At 31.5% G+C, this 21,223-nt stretch overlaps 1 protein-coding gene across 10 annotated transcripts; it reads left to right on the forward strand.

Moving 5' to 3' along the window:
- Positions 1-3,408: 3,408 nt before the first annotated feature.
- LOC143233893 (dual specificity protein phosphatase 19-like) lies at positions 3,409-21,126 on the forward strand. 10 transcript variants are annotated; one of them, XM_076470752.1, is made up of 4 exons: positions 4,118-4,474; positions 7,105-7,360; positions 12,945-13,359; positions 20,189-21,126. In XM_076470752.1, exons 2-3 carry the CDS (start codon positions 7,141-7,143, stop codon positions 13,346-13,348), a joined length of 624 nt encoding a protein of 207 aa, XP_076326867.1. In that variant the 5' UTR covers positions 4,118-4,474; positions 7,105-7,140; the 3' UTR covers positions 13,349-13,359; positions 20,189-21,126. The 10 variants fall into 10 exon arrangements, with proteins under 10 accessions (XP_076326871.1, XP_076326875.1, XP_076326870.1 ...); XM_076470756.1 differs by lacking the exon at positions 4,118-4,474 and adding an exon at positions 3,409-3,465 and having other exon boundaries at positions 12,945-21,126; XM_076470760.1 differs by lacking the exon at positions 4,118-4,474 and adding an exon at positions 3,528-3,814 and having other exon boundaries at positions 7,139-7,360; positions 12,945-21,126.
- The last annotated feature ends 97 nt before the right edge of the window (positions 21,127-21,223 follow it).

Genomic DNA, 21,223 nt, shown 5'->3' on the forward strand with positions numbered 1-21,223 from the left:
TTCTCTAAAAGTGGGTTTTCTCCATCACAGATTATTGTTTCTGTAATCAATTTAACCCCAAATTCTAAACTCTCCGTAATAAAACATTTTAAACGTTTCTTGCAAAAATCGCTACTTTATATTCATTAAAAGAATATTGACTATTCTGTTTAGGCTTAATAAAATGTCATCCCAGTTAACTTACTTATAGGTTACACACAAAATTCATTGTTATGCTAATACCATAATAATGACCGATGACTGTTTTAGTAAAAAAAAAAAAAAGAGATATTTAGAAAGTAGTCCATCATGTTATTAAGTTTCTTAAGATTTACATTTTTGTTCTTTCTGGCAAAGTTACTGAAGTTACCTGCAGATCACGAGGGGAGCCGCCCTAACCACTTAGGAAAACACTTGGAGGTATAGTTAAATAGCAATGCTCTGTCATATACAACAGTAATTTATGAGTATTATGCAATCCCTTTAGAGAATAATTCGTGAGCACTATTAATAACGCAATAGTAACTTGTATTTTATGTAGCAATTTTCTACATTAAGTTCAAATAAAAATATTTATCAAAACTTAAGACAGCAATTCAGATAAATATTTATTGTATCAGATCTTGAAAGAAAATGTTGCTTTGCGCTTACACATATTATTTAAAATACTATATAGTTTTAGATATAACTATCAGCAACAATATCAAAACACCGAATTATGATTTATTTAGCTTAGTGTTTCTCAGCTGGATTTCTCAAATGGCTCTAGCATCCGAGCTTTGGTCGTCGCTCCCCCCCCCCCCCCCATTACACTATGTAACACCATTTTTACTTTTTCTTGTTCCAAAGCATAAAGTGTTATTTTCCAATTGCTTATGCCTGAAGTAAATGGAAAAAACCTATTTTTCTCTTCAAACTTTGCTTTTGTGACCTAAGTAAGGAAATTTTCAAATTTACCCATTTTCAAGAACATTTCAAGTAGATTCAGTGCTGAGTAGCTGATAGAGAATTTTCTCGAACTTACAAGGATTTTCAAGAACTTTCTAGAATATTGTACAACTTACAAGAATTTTCAATAATATTGTAGAACTTACAACAATTTTCAAGAATCTTTTAGAATTTTCTAGAACTTTTCACAGTAATATATATACAGGGGCTCGCTACTCACCACTTCGGTTTACTTCTAGCCGCCTAAGTGAACACATAGACCTATCTAATTTTATCAGAGATGGCATCAAGAAGCTGCAAACATTCTCAAGACGCATTCTGCTATGTATGGGGCCAATTTATCAAGACAAGAGCGATAAAGTACTCTGTGACAGCATCTGCTAAAATGTATGAAGCCTACAAGGCATATTTCAGCATGCCTGTCGGGGATCAAGACAAACCCTGGGCAACTCTTCATTGATAGTGCTGCCAACTCTTGGGCTACTCTTTTACCAACGAATAGTGGGATTGAACGTCATATTATAATGCCCCCACGGCGGAAAGGGCAAGCATGTTTGGTGCGACGGGAATGCGAACCCGCGACCATCAGATTACGAATCGCACGCCTTAACACGCTTGGCCATGCCGGGCCTTTGGTGTTGATTCCATGTATTCTATTGTATCTCGCCCCGAGAGTTATGAGGTTGCATTTATTTTAATCGAAAACGTTGCATGTTGTAAATTCTAGACTGAATATTTATGACGAAAATTATGCGGTTTGGGGTGGCCGGCCAGCAGTACGTTAATTGTTTCATATTTTTGATGTACCAGAGTACGTTACTGATGAAAACCTTATTTCTAGGTTAAATGATTGTGAATGTGAAGTTAAAAGTGGTTTCGTATGGAAATTGGACCAAGGAACTTATACTGGTATTAGGTTTGTGTCTTTTTGTTGTTGTTGTTTCCCCTACGGGGCCCAGCATGGTCAAGCGTGTTAAGGCATTCGACTCGTAATCCGAGAGTCGCGGGTTCGAATCCCAGTTACACCAAACATGCTCGCCCTTTCAGCCGTGTGAGCGTTATAATGTGACGGTCAATCCCACTATTCGTTGATAAAAAAAGTAGCCCAAGAGTTGGCGGTGGGTGGTGATGACTAGCTGCCTTCCCTCTAGTCTCAGGTTACGAATCGCACGCCTTAACACGCTTGACCACTCCGGGCCTCTGTATGTATGTTTTACTTAGTATACACCACTAATAACAATAATAGTAGCACCTGTAAATAGGTACTTGGAGTGAACGGGGTGGCGCTGGTTTCCAAGAACAGATCATGTTCTGTTGACAGTTGATTTTCAATTTAATAATGTTTCTCGTGATCATGAGTTTTGGCTTTTTAATAATTGTTTGCTGAGGGATTTTGATTATGTTGAAATGCTTTTTCTTTTAATACAACGAAGTCGAGATATTTGTGAGTGATATGTGAGGTTGAAGGATGCTACCAAACAATTTACTTTAGTTTGTGGTGCTCGCCGAGTTCTTGCTAATAACGCACTTCGAGCATATTTGAGGAAGGCTATGCAGCGTGAGCATACTTTGCTTTCACCCTGTTATTTTCAGTCCATTAAAGCCTTTATGATATGGAGGAATTAGTTGTGCAAAGGATGAAGGGTATAGTATTAAGGTCTCATGTGAGGTGGTTTGAAGAAGGTGAAAGTTCAACAAGTATGTACTACGTATTGAACTGGTTCAGTGTAGAAAACTGTAAAAAATGGCGTGTTTTCACTCCAGAGGGTGTGTTAGTTTGTAATTCTAAAGATACTTGGGTTGTTTTATACAATTTTTATTATGCCCTTCGTAAGTCAGAGGGTGTAGAAAATTTGGATTTGATAGAGGTATTGTCTTATGTGTCCACCAAGTTGAGCGACTATGATTGTCTTATATGTGATGCTGACATGTTGATGAAGGTTTTACAGCTTCTAAAAGGAAACATTTCTTCAGGTGAAGATGGATTTACTATCGAATTTTTCAGGTGTTTGTGTGTGTTTTACAAGGGCTTTTCTTAGAAGGTGTCTTACTTGATAGTACGAAACCTGGTGTATTTACTTTGCTTTCAAAACGAGGAGGTAAACGGTTACCGAAGAACTATTGTCAGTTAATGCTTTTTAATTGTGACCATAAAGTGTAAAGTTTACACTAAAATATTAACTGCTAGACCATCTCGGATTATAGGTAGTTTTATTTCGAAAGACTAGACTGGGTGTATGCCGTGTATTTTAAAGTTGTTGAAGGATTTTCTCTACCAAACACAATGGGGAGGGATTCTGTTCAAAGATTTTGATCGTGTTAAAAATGGCTGCTTATTCTTGTTGCTTAAGTGGTGTGAGTTTGAAGATAACTTTCTCAGGTGGATCACTATCTGTTAATCTAAAGTTTCTGAATATAACGGATATTTTACTAACTCTATTAGTATTACTCAAGGTCTCCGCCAGAGGTGTTCTCTATCGGTTTTGTTGCACGTTATTTTTGCAGAACCTTTCTAATATACGATTTTTCAGCATAATGGTATTTCTGATTTTCCATTTTCGTTAGGTACTAGCCTGATATAACAGCACGCTGACAATACATCTTTGACACTCAGTATCTTTAGTTACAAAAATTTGTTAACTTTATGGGAGAGCGTCAGAGTGTCTGTATAATTATTATAAGAATAAGGATCTGTGGCTATGAAATTGAATCTCTCGAAGACTGTAAGTTTTGAAAATATTACAGTATTCTCCAAGCTATTGAAGGTCCTTGGTATCCAGTTTCATCCTGTTGGCGTTGTGATGTGTGGTATCAGTTGGCATGATATTTGTCGACGCATCATACGCATTTTTAACATCCTAACGTCACAGAAACTTATCTGTAAAGGGTAAGGTGCTGATCGTTATTGTTTTATTGGCCTCCATGTTATGGTATCCTTTTCAGATTCTACATATAAAAAAACCTGCTCTTGATTTATTATAGAGAGATGTTTTGAAGTGTTTATGGGATGGTGGTATTCACTGTGTTCGTTAAACCAATTCGCGAGAATTGGCTCAGTTTTGTATATATATTAGGATTCATAAATATGTATATAAACTGAAAGTGCATCATAATTGTTTATTGTACAGTGTCACAAAATACTACGTCGTTTCTGCACTATATGATGACATGCAGTTTGGTTTTGATTTTTTATTTTGTCAAGCAGTCCCATATTTCATGTGACTTTTACCTTCATATGTTGATGAGACGGATGGGAACTTTTTTCATGGGGGTTTCATCATCTGACAACTGATTTTTTCTTAGAATTTTGCTTTAGATTTTTGTTTCTTAATCCTAATCTTGTGAATAACCGTGGCCAGGCGTTTCATTTTTTTTAACACTTTGCTTTGGGAATTACTCGACTCCAACATTTATATTACGAAGCTACATCCTCGTTTTCTCCTAGGATCGGCTGTTGTTGAGTTGGTTTCCTCTGTTAAAAGTGCGCTATCTACAGAGTTTATAACCACTGAACGTTTCCGTCGACTTTCTTCGGTGTTAACCTTAGGTTGGCTAACTTTTCTTGTTTATGTGTGGGTTAATTTACAATGACGAGAAACCCTCTTGATGTAAAAATGTGTTTTCAAGACGGCTAGTATGGGTATTGGCATTTTAATTAAAATAAAATACAAACAACATTTCAACCTTCTTATGTTATCTTCAGGTTAACAAAGAACCAGAAGATGGCCTAAGAAGGTTTAAACGTTGTTCTGTACTTTATTTTAATTAACAGTGCTAATACCCATACTTGACGTATTGAGAATATATATTTGTCTGGATTACCTTCTGTTGTGTGTTGTCCAACGCGTATTTTGTATGTTACACCGAATGATGGTTTGATATTCTTTTAGTCGTATTTTCATTTGACTAATATAAACGTTATCATTTGAATATTAATTATTCTGTCTCTTTCTTTCCTTTGTAGTGTACAGAAACTGAGCTATCTATGTAATTCACTATTACAGATTGTATCTTTGATGATAGAAACAGCTAGGTAGTACACTTTTTATCATGCTAATGAACGTTGTTTCATTTTTCGGGATAAATATCATAATACGCCTTGAAATAAATTATATTTTTTGTAAATATTACATTTAAATATGAATAATGCAGTAAATATATCTTATTTGGACATTAGAAATATTTTGATAAGATTTTTCATTTCTCAGAAGCCATGTGGCCATCGAGTCTCCCATTTCTACTACCTCTTGTTTCATAGTACTTAAAGAAACGTTTTGTTTTTTAAATATCAAATAATGATTAATAAAATACTTGTCCATTTTCCTCATAAATTCCTTCACTATTACAGCCTCTATCTGAAGACAAACTATTTTTCTGGCACACTGTTATTAAAAAAAGTAACACCATATATTGTCAGAGTTCTTATCTTAAGCTTCTGTTCTTTAATTTTATTACATACAGTTGTTTTAATTCCTGTTTATGTAAATCATCAAGCAGTTTTCTTCAAAACTTGGAAAGGTCTCTTCTTTAAACCCTTGTGAAAAATTTAATATGCTTCTTAAAATAAGATGATCAAAAACTGAACACAAATTTCGAACAAGGACTAACCAGGTTTTTTTGGTTTAAGCCATTTATATGTGAGAAGTAACAAATATAATAAGGTTTTGAACTTGTTTTCTCTGAGGTATAGAAGAATTTGAGGTGTTAAAAATTGGTAGGATGGCTAGGTAATTTTGTGTTTAATTAGTGGAATATAAAAGAAAATTTAACAGTGCAAACTTAAACGTTAAAGGTAATGAAATTAAGCTTTGAGAAATAGATACATACTTGTTCTGTCATGTTGACAGGTTATTTTTTTATTAATTATAAACTCATGAAATGGTTTGCATAACAATATGGTTTATGCAGTAATTTTGAATTATTGTATAATTCTTTTGGATAATTACACATATGTGAATGGTTATATTTAACATTCTTTTAAAATTGTTGGAGTATATATCAATGGCACTTTTATATAAGGACAAATCAAGGAATACAATCAAAATCGATGCTGAAAATAAAATACTTTCAGAAAAAAAATTTAATATTTAGCAAAAAAAGAGCATTTTTAAGGACAATAAAAATGTCAACTTTCAAGTCCACTTAACTAAATATCATCTGAAAATGGGTTTTTAATGCATGTTAACCATGAGAATACATTATATAAGTTGTTACTAAAATGTGTATACTAATATTTAAAGTATTAGGGCAATATGGGTTTTAAATTTTAATTATCTAAACACAAACTTGCTAAATATTAACATGGACCAGATGAAGTCTGGGAAATGCATGTAGGAGATACATCCATTTTACCATTGCAAGCAAATTACTACAAAAATAAGATTGAACAGCTCTGCATATACTGAAAAGTAATATCATCAATTGTAAATTTCTTAAAACTTTTGTTACAGGTTGTAAAACAGTTCTAGATTTATGATTGAAATTAGGCTTAACCACAAATATTAACTTAAACAGTGGAAATGTTGTAGATAGTATCATCAGTTGCTGATGGCTGATGTTTAATGGTTAAATGATGAAGTCCCACGTACAAAAACACTTGAAGTATAACTGTGGATTACATAACTGTTACATGTACAATTGAAAATCTTTTTATTGAGTAATTTATTTGACTGTACTGTTCTACCCCAACTACAACATGCCAGTTAAAGTCAGACTTTAAGAAATGAATTATTATAATTGTTGCATTTTTATAAGCAGCATAGCAGCTCCTAGAGTGATTCAGAGATTTGTTTTTGTTTTTTTTTCAAGTACAAACTTTTAAGTCATAGCTCTGCCATATCTTAACTGATTTGAGGCAATCATTGCAGTTTTGAACTTGGGAGATTCAATCCTTTTGACTGGTGTAGTTGATCACACCCAAAATTTCATACATTAACTTACTCTAGTCCTGCCTTAAATAATTTCAGTTTGAGAGTAGGTTGTTAGAGATCCTGATGTATAATAAAAGTGAATTGGTTATACACATGCTTGATATTGACGATTCTGTTTTGTTCTTTTTGTAGAATTATTAAGAACATTTGCCATGATCTTCTATTACAACATTTTCTAAGTCTTTGAACAAAATGTATTTATTTTGCTGTATAATGTATACTATAGAACATTATTATTATGTCTTAGAGATTCAAATGAAATAACTATATCAACATCACAGTCATGGAACAACAAAATTTTCTACAAGAGTTACAGGATTTCTCACACAGCAATCTGCGATCTGTAGAAACTGTAATCACAACAGAGAGTGGAAGAGTGCTGCGAGAAAAGAGGGATAGACATGGAAGGTTTCATATGAGAGAAGAAGGCAGATGTTTGGGTTATGTTGGAGACTTAAGACCTGACTTACAAGTGGCAGAAGTATCACCAAGGCTTTTTATTGGTAGCTCTTGTTCTGCTTTATCTATTTAGAACACATTATTATTACTTGTGTGTGTTTTCATCCTTTAATTCTGTTGTAAATGACAGAAAACACACAGCTTATATGAAATGGCTTTTATCTTTGAAACTTTGCACACTTCACGAAACAAAAAGTAATTAAAATAAAAATAATTTAGCTATCAGAAAAATAAATGCTAATCTTCCCACAGCTCATGTTTTTTTGCCAACCAGATGTTTAGTGATCTTTTTAAGGAGTACTGTAACCCTAAAACTGTGGTTTGGGTCATTCTGTCTTTTGTCTGTCTATAAGTTATCAAAGTGGAACTTTGCTAGAATTGCATGCTTTTTGTCAAACTGTAGTTCACATTTTTGATGTTGATATATATATATATAGCCTTTTTGATGTATTGGCAGATTGAGAGTTAGTGTTTGTGCATGGGACAGGGACAAAGTTTTATAGAGATGGCATCAAAGGCACCAACATGAGCACAAGCATTTAATGGGTGTGCTCCTGGTAGGGTGTGAGGGTATAAGGGCAAAATTCCCGAAAGGTCTGTGCATTTGTGTGATCTGGAATTGAAAAATGCACCTAAAAATGACTCAAATTATCTCATACACTTCATGTTGCAATAAATCATACTAACAAACTGTCTGTTTGTGGGTTAAAAAATCATTGTCTTTTTGTTTTTACTTTTGCTTAGGGGGGCATAAGATCACGAGTTAAAACATGTCCAGTCTCAAATAAATTGCTTTTTTACATTCATCCCACTTCAAACTTTCATGAATGGGTTTAGTCGAACCTTCACTATTTAATATGAACTTTTAATGAGAAGAGCTATATACATAGAGTGACATTAAAAATCACTTCAGTCATCAATGTAAATAATTAAATACATTTCTCTGATGTTTCTACTGATTAAGATTACAATGTCTTGTTTAATTATGAAATTACTTTTGGGTGTAATATTAGTAATACCTCTAAACATCCATGTACCAACTGTCAAGAAAATAAGTCACCTATCCACTGTGGCATTCAACTTCTTTACCGTTAACTTCTGCCTTGCTTATAATTAATGATTAAAAATTAAGTGAATATTTACTATATAAGTATCACTCATGTCATTATCACCTTTATCAACATCATTGACTTCAAGAATTGGGTATGCACAGTACACTGTTAATGGCAATGTTAAACAATACATGCATTTGTACAGGGTCCTGAAGCAGTGAGAGGTTCCCCTACTGTGTTGACTTGGTTAATTATCACTAGTAACAAGGTAAATGCAGAAGCATAATCTCTAGCTTATGTTGAATTTGCAAATTGATTTTAGAGTTACAGTAATACTAAAAAAAAAAAATCATAACTCTTTTAGTGTGATTAAATTGTGTGTAATTGTTTTTATATGTTTGACAGTATGTTCCATTAGAAAGAGAACACCCTATGGCTATAGGTAACTGGATTAACCCATAATCTGATGCCTGTCTTTTTAACTTGTATTTGACTCTATCACAGCATTCAAGTCTTTGCTCAACAAATGTCCAAAGTGATTTGCCATGTGACCTTGAGAGTTTACATGATATAATAAAGATAATTTTTAATCAGATCTCAATAGTTTTGTATTATTATTATAAAAATGTTATTTTGTTATTTGTGATTCAGTATTAACTCTGAACTACATCAAGAAATGAATGCTGTAAAATATATTTTATATGAAATTTATTTCAGTTCTCATTAATTGTTGGTATTAGAATAATTATTTTTTTATAATTTTGTGTTTCTAATTTCAGTTGTAGATCATGAAAGTGCATTTTAAATACACTGACAGTATTGGTAGAGTTCTTAGTAAGGAACTTTGCAAATGCAACCCCAGTACACTGCACATGCTTTTCATTTGATTCCTTGTTTCTAATACACCAGAGTATGCTCCACTCTTGGTTTTACTTCCAAGGCACTTCATTATGAGCAAGTCTTTTTTATCAATATGATTTAGGATGTGAGTTTTAGTATCAGTAATTTTATATCTCTGTTTTCATAACAACCAACTGTCAACTGGTTTCTTTTCATCAGGTTTATCATTTCACCTCTGTTGATTTAGAAAATAATTATTCTATGTGTTTCCTGTAATATCACTTTTTCATGAATTTTGGAAAAAAAACTTTAATTTATTTTGAATAATTAGACATTGATGTTTCTGACATTTTCCATAGTAAAAATTGCTTCTGTATATATGGCATATTATTAGCATTGATGGTTTCTTCACTGACTTTCCAAAGTGTCAAATTCATATTGTCAAAACTAGTTTAGACGACTCAGAGTTGATATACACATGGTACAACAAAAAGATTAGGTACTTGTGGTTTCGTAAAACAGATTTTGTTGTTTTTTTAATGCCATGTCTTGGCTTCTGTTTTTTTTTGTTTTTTTTGTTCCAGCTATTTAAAGTATTAGGAAGTTTTCTTTATTCTAGGTTCTTCTACCTTCTTATTTGTTTTTGTTTCAGTGTTCCAGTGGTGCTACTTCGTTCCATTATGGCAGTATTTAAGCATATTAGTATTATATCTAGGATTCAGTAATACTTTTCATGGCTAAGAACATTTAGAGCAAGAGTATGTTTGATTATAGTGTTAGTTTAAATATAACAGTTGGTAAATCTCAACTACTTAATTTTTAACCATTCAATTCTATAAATGTGGATGACTACATTATTATATTAACAAAGGCTGTAGCATTGTTTGCAATAACATGTAACTTTTGTGTCAGTGGTAAAATTAAATCAAGAACTACATGTAACTTTAACTGTCACTAGTGTATATACTGTTTTTTTCTACAAGTCTATTTGAAGGTCACAACCTGCCACTAGATACAAGTTGAATTAGAGTTTATCACAGTGATTAATATAAGTGCATTTAGGTATCATTTCAGTAATTAAAGTAACTTTGCATTTCTCGTAACTTACAGTATAATATTAACATTTTATTGAATAATATATTTACTTTGTACATTGGGTGGCAACTGCCTGTTGTGGAGACACAAGTGTAGAGGATGACGTTTCGAAAGTCTTCTGCCTTTTGAAACATTTTCTACACTTGTGTCTCCACAGCAGGCAGTTGCCATCCATTGTACAAAGTTTCATCATGAATACTCTGCCTAAACAATCGATCAAAGAATATATTTACTTAATCTTGATGATCATATAATGACACCCACAAATCAAGAGTCAAACAGAAGGAACCAAAGTTGTGAATGGTTTATGAAATGTATTTTAGATTTCATATCTCACTACTGAGGAATGTTATTTTAAAACTTGTTGACAGAATTACCAGATGCATTCAGCTTTAAAAAAATGGCATTGAACCTATAGGTTGATGGTTGGAAGAAAGACAAAGATGACTTGATAACACAGGTCTGTGAGTTGGAACTTCATAAAAGTTATTTTGATTTTAATAATGGAATTTCCATAATTCAGCCATGCAGATTTCAAAAATGATATTCATTTTTTTTCTGTCACATAAGAATTTTTTAACAAATCAGGAAGTAAAGAAATCTTATGTGGATTAAATTTACAATAAATATAACAGAATATGTTTGGATTACTCATATAATTCTTGTTGCCATTGCAACAAGTGAATAATATTGGAAAAAAAAGAGTAATCTCAAAGTGCATGTACAAATAAATACTATTAAGAAATGACACAACATGCAGCCGGTTAACCGTTTATGTACTAGTGGTGTGTTTTTTGTGGGGTTTAGAATGTTCAATAAGACTCTGACGTCGTGATTGGTCTAGATAAATCAAAAGTCAGCGGTTGTCAACATTTTAAGCGTAACAAAATGGGACCTGATTTTAATGGAAGTGATTCACTTATGTAAAGATACATATGGAATTTTGTGAAAAATCTGTAAGTGATGGAGAAAAATTGATGTTTTTTTGGATTCAGTGTACAGAAATTACTGTAGAATACGTAAAAATTTCAAGACAATAAAACCATAACAGATTTGTGTAATCTAAGTTAAGCATCCTTCTTCAAGATAATTTACTTTTAACTTTACATATTCTGTAGTAGCAGGTAGTCCAAACTTAACAGAATTACCTGCATTGATCTCAGTTTCATACAAAGTCATATTCTCAAACTTTTAAACTGTATCAGAAGTACTGACTTCCAGTGCTTAAAAAGTCCATGATGAATTGGATCATTCTTAGCATTAAACTTTCAAACATATACTTGGAGTATCCTCACATGGCTACCACTTGATAGAATTTTTATAGCTAACTTTATAATCTGGAAGCTTTACCTGTGTAATTACATGTACTACCTTTAATATTTATTGATGATCTTGTGGTAGTCAAAAGCAGAAACTAGTTACTTGACATGGATGTTGAGCAGATGAGATAGACTACAGTTTGACAATTTTGAGTTAATTTTAACTAGTTGTTTTATGGTTAAGTTTAAAAAGAAACTTTGTGCCCTACAAACATGAAGTTGTTAGAAATATTTTTCTGGAATGGGAAAACTATTATTTAAGGAATTTATCATCTGTTGACTACATCAGTAAATCATTTCTAACTGTGTTTATAATGTAATAAACCATTTCTGTATGAAACAGTTTTAGAGTGATAAGGATGTGAAACATTGTCATTTATAGAGGGGTCTGTGGTCATTTTCCATCAAGAAAAGTTTTGAAAATTTAATGCTATAAGGTGAAATCTTGAGCCATTTTAACAACAGATACTGCATACACACAATATTATGTATTAAATTAAAAGAAACAAGTTTCAGTACATTAGTTCTAGTTATACCTGCCAGGAAAAAATGAGCCAGGCCATGGTTTAACTGGTTTTACCACTTCCTACAACCCAGTAAATAATGTAATAAAGACAAAAAATCTTATTTTAAAACATAGGCATAGTAAAAGTATATAATGTAAGTTAATGTTATAAATCAGGGATACTGTGACCTTTATGCTTGCTTATCTTTGACATAACATTTGAATATGTGTATATTCCACATTGAAGTTAATGTTAGTGAATTGTAATAGGGTAAGTAATGAGTACTGTTGAACTAACTGTTGTCAGTTTGCATTATCAGAATATTGAAACATGTAAACAACAGAAGTTAGTATTTTTAGTTTATTTGCCAGTTTATATCTGTTGAAGTTATCTATATAAATAAACATGAGTATGTGTGTATCTGTTCTTATACATTTCCACATTTCTTGACCAGTGAGCACCAAATTTTTGACAGTGATACAGGTCCACTTGGTTGGTGGACCTTCCATCTATTTTGGAAAAACTACCAATGTTTTATATCCTTCAACATAAGAATGAACTATGTAACCACTGTATTTTTGGAATTCTTAAGAACAGTATGTCTTTCTTTCTTCAGTATTGGTACCTTTATGTATTTTTATTATACTTTTAATGTTTATTATGTTAAGAGAAAAAAATACAAGCAAATTTTCCCATCCTTTGTTAGAAATAAGCTTTTTATTTCACTTGTCCAATGGACAAGTACTCCAGCTAGTAAAGTATAAGTATATAGAAAAAATAATGGTTGCAATAGTAATAAATTTTTATTAATTCTAGGATCTCAAGATGTTGCCCAGGATCTAGATGTTCTACACCATATGCATGTAACACACATTTTAAATGTTGCTACTGGTGTTCCAAACATTTATGAACAAGAATTTATCTACAAAAGGATCAATATTTTAGACCTTCCAGAAACAAACATCATAACATTTTTTGATGAATGCTTCTATTTCATTGATAGAGGTCGACAAGAGGGTGGTGTTTTGGTTCACTGTAATGCTGGGGTGTCTCGTTCTGCCACAATAGTTGTTGGATATTTGATGAACAGGGAAATATTAAGTCTTGATGAGGCTATTAGTAAAGTAAAACATGTGCGACCATTTATTAGACCCAATGATGGTTTCATGCAACAACTGATAGAATATGAAAAGGAGCTGTCTGGAAAAGCTAATAGATGAAATGTAAAAAGGTAATAGCTGTCTTCTTGTGAAAATATTTGAGCTTATTGTTATTTAGCACACTTCTATGCAATCTCTTATGAAAGTAAATGTATTGATGTTAGCTTCAATAATAATTACTTTTTAATGATGAAGTAGTGTGCTGTGAATGGTTGAGAGATATTAAAACAGGTGAAATCTAACAACTTACTTGATTAGCTTCAACATACCTATACAAAATATTTACTAACTTACAACATTAAAAACTGCTGGACTTTTGGCCTTCCACATTATTTTTTTTTACTGACATCTGTTTAGACTAACAAATATCATCATCATTAGTAATTTACAACAGTTTCAATGTTAAATTATTGAACACTGTCCCTGATAATTTTGATAGTTTATATAATTTACAACAGTTTCAATGTTAAATTATTTATATGTAAGAGAAAGGTAGGCCACAGAGCAAATTTTGAAAAATGTTTTAGTGAATTTTGGTGTTCATGTGGTTTTCTTACAATGTTTATGCTTTCATACTTGGGGTATTCCAACAGTAATAAAAATAAACAGTGGACACCTTAGTAATTTGGTTATATTGCTTGAAAAAAGGTCTTGGAAAGGGATATTTTTTGGAATGTTAATTAATTGTATTTAGAAGGTACACAGTCTTCTTAAGTTTTATATATGTTCAAATTTTCTATAATTTTTAAATTAGCTCAGATAACTGCTACAATCAGAAATAGTTTATATTTCATGTAATGCAGTATTTTAGTAGCACTTTGAAAAATCTCATCTAACAGAAGTCAGGTGTCAGTCTTGTTTGTGATATTAATGTAATCAAAAGAGAACATTATGCCAAAAGCATGTAGGAATAATTCTACGTCATGTTGGATGATTCAATCACAGTAACATTCTTACTTCATTTTCAAGTGATGAAGATGAAGTAGGGCTTAGATAACCAACTTTTGAAACCATTCAGAAAGCTGAGTATGTGATGTTACATACAATAAAAGAAAATCAACGTAAAAGCAATTTTTGTATATAAAATTGCAACTTTGAAATGTATCTGTCATTTAACATTATATGTGATCTATACAACTTCAGAAATGGTAAGAAAAGTTAAATATCTTAATAGTGCTATGACATAGGGCCTGTTTTCGAAAAACAGTAGAACAAAACACAACCATATTTTGTTAATGCATTGGTATGTTATAACCCACCCATCCTTTTCATACTTCTAAAAAAAATCATTTTCATGTGTATCTGTGCATAGATATTCATAGTTACTATAGGTGGAAAATATTTGCTGTAGAACATCACATCACAATAATGAAAATTATAATAACTGTTTCTGTGATATTTTAACAATCGTGGGACTAAAAAGCTTATGTAATGGCTATCATTACTGTATGAGACAGTTTATATTCTTATAATTGAGATGAAATAGGTCACTTCTAAACATGATGTTTTTAGAATATACATCCTAATACTATTCAAATATATCATTGTTTTAGATTTTCTTTCATAGAACAAGGCACAAATATATTTTTTTGATGTATTAGTATCTCTGAAGTCCAAAAAAAGGTTGTGACATAATTAACCTGTTTTCACATTTTATTAAACATGGATATCTACAGGAATCCTTGTCAGAAATTTCACAGAAAAAGCTGCATCCTATATCACTAAATCTGCAATAACATCATCAGTTCTTGTGATATCTTAACAAAATTTGTAAAAAGTAACCCTAGTTTTGACAGAAATCATATCATTCAGTAATGGCCACAACAGTTTGTACATGTCATTTACCCTCACCTCATTGATACAGAAGTGTTCTTTAAGTCCTTCTAGAGCTGGATTCTGCACAAAAGTATCATTCCCTTTACACTTTTCTGCCTAGGGTACCTACAAATATCCATACACAAATACCCATGAAACCATGCTCTGGTGTTTTCTTAACCAACTATCCATTTCATACTTCTAACATACCAATGTAGTAACAATGTATGGTTGTGTTTTGTTCTATTGTGGGAAGGGATACTTCCAATTTCTAGGCCACCTTTTGAGAATGGCCACAGTGCACCATAAATGGGATAGTTCAAGAATGAAGATATACAGGCTTAAATCCTAATTTGAAAGTCTGATGAGCCAGTTTTTTTATTGGCTCCTGTGCTTCTCTGTTACCATTCAAATTTCTCAACATCAAGTTTTTTATATTTTTATTATTATTATCATTGCCTAAGATTCAGCATTGTTATACTGGTGATACAGAAGTGTTTTTTACTGTGGTTGTCATTATTATGTCCAAAATAATACTTATACCATATCACAAAGAAGTCGGTTTCCATGTTATTTCTTTTTATACAGAGATGTTCAATTATTAATTAATTAGCTTATAATTTACATCATTTTTATGTCACTATCAGTAGCCTCACTTTCCCAGAGATACATGTAAAAGAATGCCTTTTTGATGTTTTTCAAACAACTGTGATAATTTCTTATTTTAAAAACTTCAGATTTGTTATATTTAAGTTGCAAACTAACCTATGAAAACTAAAGTTGTAATTCTGCACTAGGTAGAAAAGCTGCGTATAAACAATGTTAGTGTAAGTAAGTTAAGTCATCTAAATAATATCCAGATGTTGACCCATAGGGAAATATGTATTTTTAATTTATTTATTATTTAAATTGCATGCCATTAGCAGCTGTACATACATAACATCTTGGTATACTGTACTACCAAGGTGTTTTCTTTACTGAAATGTGTGGGACTGACATTAGAAATATGTTTATTTAACTTTAAGAAAATATAATGTTTATTTACCCCACAGATCCAGACTTTTGGGACACCCTGTACATATAAAATGCACCTTTCTTTTGATACAGTTAAGGTTATAATTTTATGATAAATAGTTGGCTTAGCTCAGTATTCTACTTTTACAATGTACAATTGTAGAACTACATTTTTATAAATTTAAAATAATTAGAACATCTTGTATATTCTGTGCATCAAAATATCTTTCTTCTTTTGTAAATATTGATTTTTGGTTTTGCACTAAATTAAATTAAATTAAATTGTGCAATACTAATGGTCATTGGTTTGAAAGACCACTTAAACAATAAAATTACGCATGTAATAGTATCAAACTAAACGTCATGTAGCATAAATGCAAACTTAATAAAATGCATACATGTGCATCAGTGCTTTTTGTGTGATAAGATTATTTCAAAAAATATCAAAGGATTTCCATACTTTAGGAGACACTGATCAGCCACTTGAATTAACAAAAATGATCTTGCATAAAACAGTATTTGTGTCTGTAAATGATGGTTTGATGTGTTCAATCTTCTTCCCTTAGTAAAATGAGTTAATTGATTATATATAATAATTCAATGGTGAAAGAGAAAAGTGTGAATTTTCTACTATCAACTTGTGGTATATCAAAGTACTTAGTATTTACCATATAAAAATTTAAACATATGGTCTTATTACAGCATAATATATGTACACTAAGAATCATATTTGCAACAACTGACTTATGCTTTTTATGAGTGTTTTATACAAAATTCTATTGTAAATTTAAGTTTCATTGTTACTGATTCAACAACTTCTTGATTAAATATAACATTGATAGCATCAAGATGCCAAGATTGCCTAACATAGAAGGATGACTCCATGCACATCAGACACAAATGCTTATTACAAAACTAAATTATTATTAATAAATACAATTTTCATTAATTTAACTAAAAATATTTAGACTTACCCAACAACTAGCTTTTATTTATTGTTATTTCATTCAATCCGTTATTATATATGTAAAAACGACTCGTTTGGGTTGAGAAAATATTTTACGTAGAGGAGCGAACAACATTTGGACCTTCTTTGGTCATCGTCAGGTTCACAAAGAAAGAGGTAACTGACCGGAAGCTGACCACATGTTTGAAAGAGGTTGTGCAACTGAGTGTTGGAAGTAGAGGGCGGTGTTAGATGTGTGAATATGTAATTTTATTTATTTTATTATATTAATAAAGGTATAAAGGTGTTCCTTTGTATTGGTTTATTTTGGGTTTAACTTGTTGTATAAGTAAGGCTTCTTTAACTTTGCATATGTTTATGTTTGTTTCTTTATTTAGTATTTGAGTGTTTTCTATGGTTATGTTGTGTTTATTTGACTTGCAGTGTTCAAAAACGTGTGAAGGTGACTTTTTATGTTCCTTGAATCTGGTTTCCATTTTTCTACTTGTTTCTCCAATATAGAAGTCGTGGCAATTATCACATTGTATTTTATAAATAATGTTGGTGTGGTGTTTGTTAGTGTAGTTTTTACATAATATAGGCCTCAGTTTTGTGTCTGGTTTTTGAATAAATTTGGTATTAACTGGAATGTCATATTTTGTTACTAGTTTTTGCCAATACACTTTTATGTGTATGATATGTAACTTTTTGATATATTTCTGGTCACAAGTGAAGTGAATGTTTGATAAATGATTTTCTCTGTGTTGATTGTATTTTTTTCATTTCCATCCAATTTGAGCTAATAATTATTCTTTGTAACTTATATGTCCTACAGTGGCACAGCAGCAATTCTAAAATTTATATCATCAGAAACTGGGCTTTAATACCTTGGTAGGCATAGGAAAGATAGCCCATTGTTTACCTTTGTGCTTAACTCCAAACAAAGAAACTGTTAATTGTGTATTAAGCTTTCTTTTTTCTTGATCCTTTCTTTGTTTAATTTTTTTAAAAGCTACATGAGAAGTATCAACACAAACTATCCTTACTTTTGAAGTGATATACTAAACGAAAGGCAGCTAGTCAGTAGCATCCACCACCAGTTCCTGAATAGGGGAATTGACTGTTACATTATAACACTTCAATGAATAGAAGGATGTTCATGTTGAAGAACAGGTTTTGAAATAATATCATATTGAGAGACCACACACATTAGTTACTTAAACATTTACCCATCAAATGATGCATAAGGTCTCCATAATTAACATTTTAACCATGTAAATTAAAGCCAAATAAAATTGATTTATCATGATACATGTACATAGTGCATTAATATGATAAAATAACCCTGTTATTGTACACTTATAGTTCATTTCAACTTTACTAAAATTCCTTTTAGGCCATATCCAAAAATTTTGTTTGTATGATTCAGAATTTTTGCTCTAAGCATAGCTACTATCTCTTATTCTGAACTGATAAACTAGAAGGAAGACAGCTTGTCAACTGCAAGAGCTACAAACTTTGATTCTACTTGTCTGGTCTATTATAGGGATTTGACCATCACTCTTATAATCTACCCATAGCTCTAAAGTGCAGAGTACATTTTTAGGACAACAACTGCAAATTGTAAACCCATGGATTTACAGTTGAGTATGCTATCCATTATGTCATGCATGGCTCTCACATTCAGTGATAGATGCATAATTGCCAAAGTACAAAGTGATTTTCTATTAATTATACATGTTATGTAAGAAGTGAACAGCACTTCATTTCACATCTCTACACTACATACTTTGTAGATTCAATAGATTTTGAATGACTTATTCAGTGCATCCTCTTTGCTATGATATCATATGATGTATCATTATGATTTGGAAGATGAGAATTTCCATACACTTTAAGTTACTGCATCCTCTATTGTATGTTACTTTCAAGTAGCACCAAAGAAAACTCAGACAAGTCAGTAATTCTTGAAGGGAAATGTTTGCAATTGTGCTGCCACTTGAATCTCCAGTTATGTAGTGCCTTGCTGCCTAATGTCTTGGCATTCATTGTGCCTGATGATTATTACACTTGATTTGCAATCCATGGGATTGAAACCCATTGCTGATCTTACCTACTCTTTTAGTTATGAGGCATTATAATGTAATGTTTAGTCTTGATATTCATTGGGAGGGAAGTAGTCAAAAAGTTATTGGTGAGTGTTGTTGACCAGCTGCTTTTTATCTGGTTTGTCACTTAATAATTAGGGACTGTTAGTTTAGATAGTTCTCAGGTAACTTTGCACAAAATTAAACAAATAAGCTAGTCATTCTCTTATATCGTAATTGTTCAAAATGTGTAGTGAGGGATATATAAAAAAATAAGTCACTCTATTACATATTCTCTTTATACTAATAATTCATATCCCCCTGAATGCATTTGGGCAAGATACAGGGTTGAATATATTATATGAAAATTGTTTTGAATATGCAGCTGATATTATAACCACACCAAATATAAAGTTGTGGTGTAATGACATCACTGCTATATTTTGATATCATTTAGCAAGTCTTAGGTAGTATGATACCATTGAAAAATTTATCATTTTTGGGTAAGGCATGGAACAGCATCATTCTGACACAAGGTATTCAAACTCAGGTTATAAAGATGTAACTGGATTACACATTGATAATTTTCAAATTGCATACATCTTTTGTACCCAATAGTATTGGAAAACAAACAGCATAAAGTCCTTACCTTAGGGCAGTGGAAATTATGCTGTAAGGCTATTGTCAAAAGGCATTGTTATCAGACAGAACATGCACCAGATGATTTGGCATGGGGTGTAATGAACAGTGTAGTGAGGCTTTAAAATCGTAGTCCACCCTCCATATGTGTATGAAGTTACTTAATGATGCCAATAATAATAAACTCATTATACTGCAAGCAGATATTTTAAGCATTTTAAAATGAGTTCATTTTTTTATTGAAGCTTTTGGTTTGATATTTCAAAATGTTTTGTTACTGTTTTACCTTTATATTTAATATTATACATTTATTCATCTTGTCTCCAACATAAGATGTTATACATCACTGGTTAATTGAGGAATGATTGTTTGTATTGGAGATTTTCTTTTTTGTTCCAGATATTCACTGAAAGTTACATAATGGCTGACCCTAAGTTTGAGCTGTGGTAATTGTATAGTGAATTGTGTTGTCATTTTCATAATGTGCTCATGACCCCAGGGTTTGGGTCAAGATGTTAAGAACAATGGGTTGTGAAGCATAAAGCATTGGATTCATAGTCTAGTTTGATAACCACAAGGTTTCATTCATCCCTTGTGTTATAGTAAAATGCAATTTAGAAAATTCATCTTTTTATATTATGTTAAGCTATGTATATATGTTTAAAATGTTTTATATAATTGTGAATAATATCTGATTTAAAGTAAGCTAACAATTATCAACTTTTTTCAATACCATTCACTACCAGTGTTAAAGTCCATGTAGCATTGTATTGAGTAATTATATGTTTTTGTTTGTTACAATACTCATTGTGAAGAACTATCCTAGATAATTGAGTGAACTTACTCAGTGATTAGTTGGATTAATTGTAGTATTTTTCTTATATTTTCCTTGATATGTTTTTGTGTTATTAAGCACCATATACCCAAAATAGTAGTTTAAATTCTTAATAAGTGTCTTACTAGAACTTTTATTAGTCAAATCCTTTTAATCTAACCAGCTCTACAAGAGTCCCAGGTTCAGATCCTGTATGCAAGATATGAAAATATTAAAATTACTAAATTAAAGTTATGGTCTTTGGACAGTTTAGTGTATAAATATTTTAGAAAAATTTATTTAAAAAGCCACCAGGGTCAATAGTAATTGTACTGTTAAAAACAAATATATATTAGTAAAGTCAATCCTTCATAAGATGTGTTATGCTCAATATATTTTCCAGTTTTATCTGTTTTTATTTATATGAACCAAAGAAAAGTGTGTAACATAAAAGAATACCTTATCAAAGTGATTATAAAATGTGGATAATAATAAATAAAGAAAAAACTGGGTAGTCAGTTAATTACATAATGTGTAACCGTACAACTTATTGAAAATCTTCCTTCAAATCTACAACAGATGTAAGTTCTGAAAAATAGGCCAAAATTGTGAGATTAGAA

This window comes from Tachypleus tridentatus, chromosome 12, assembly GCF_004210375.1.
Source record: "Tachypleus tridentatus isolate NWPU-2018 chromosome 12, ASM421037v1, whole genome shotgun sequence".
NCBI lineage: Eukaryota > Metazoa > Arthropoda > Merostomata > Xiphosura > Limulidae > Tachypleus > Tachypleus tridentatus.

Bases quoted from the DNA above. Each gene is read 5' to 3' on its own strand.
- LOC143233893 (XM_076470756.1), top strand. From the start codon at position 7,141: ATGGAACAACAAAATTTTCTACAAGAGTTACAGGATTTCTCACACAGC. The intron at 7,361-12,944 runs GTAGCTCTTGTT...TATTAATTCTAG, and splicing joins ATCACCAAGGCTTTTTATTG to GATCTCAAGATGTTGCCCAG.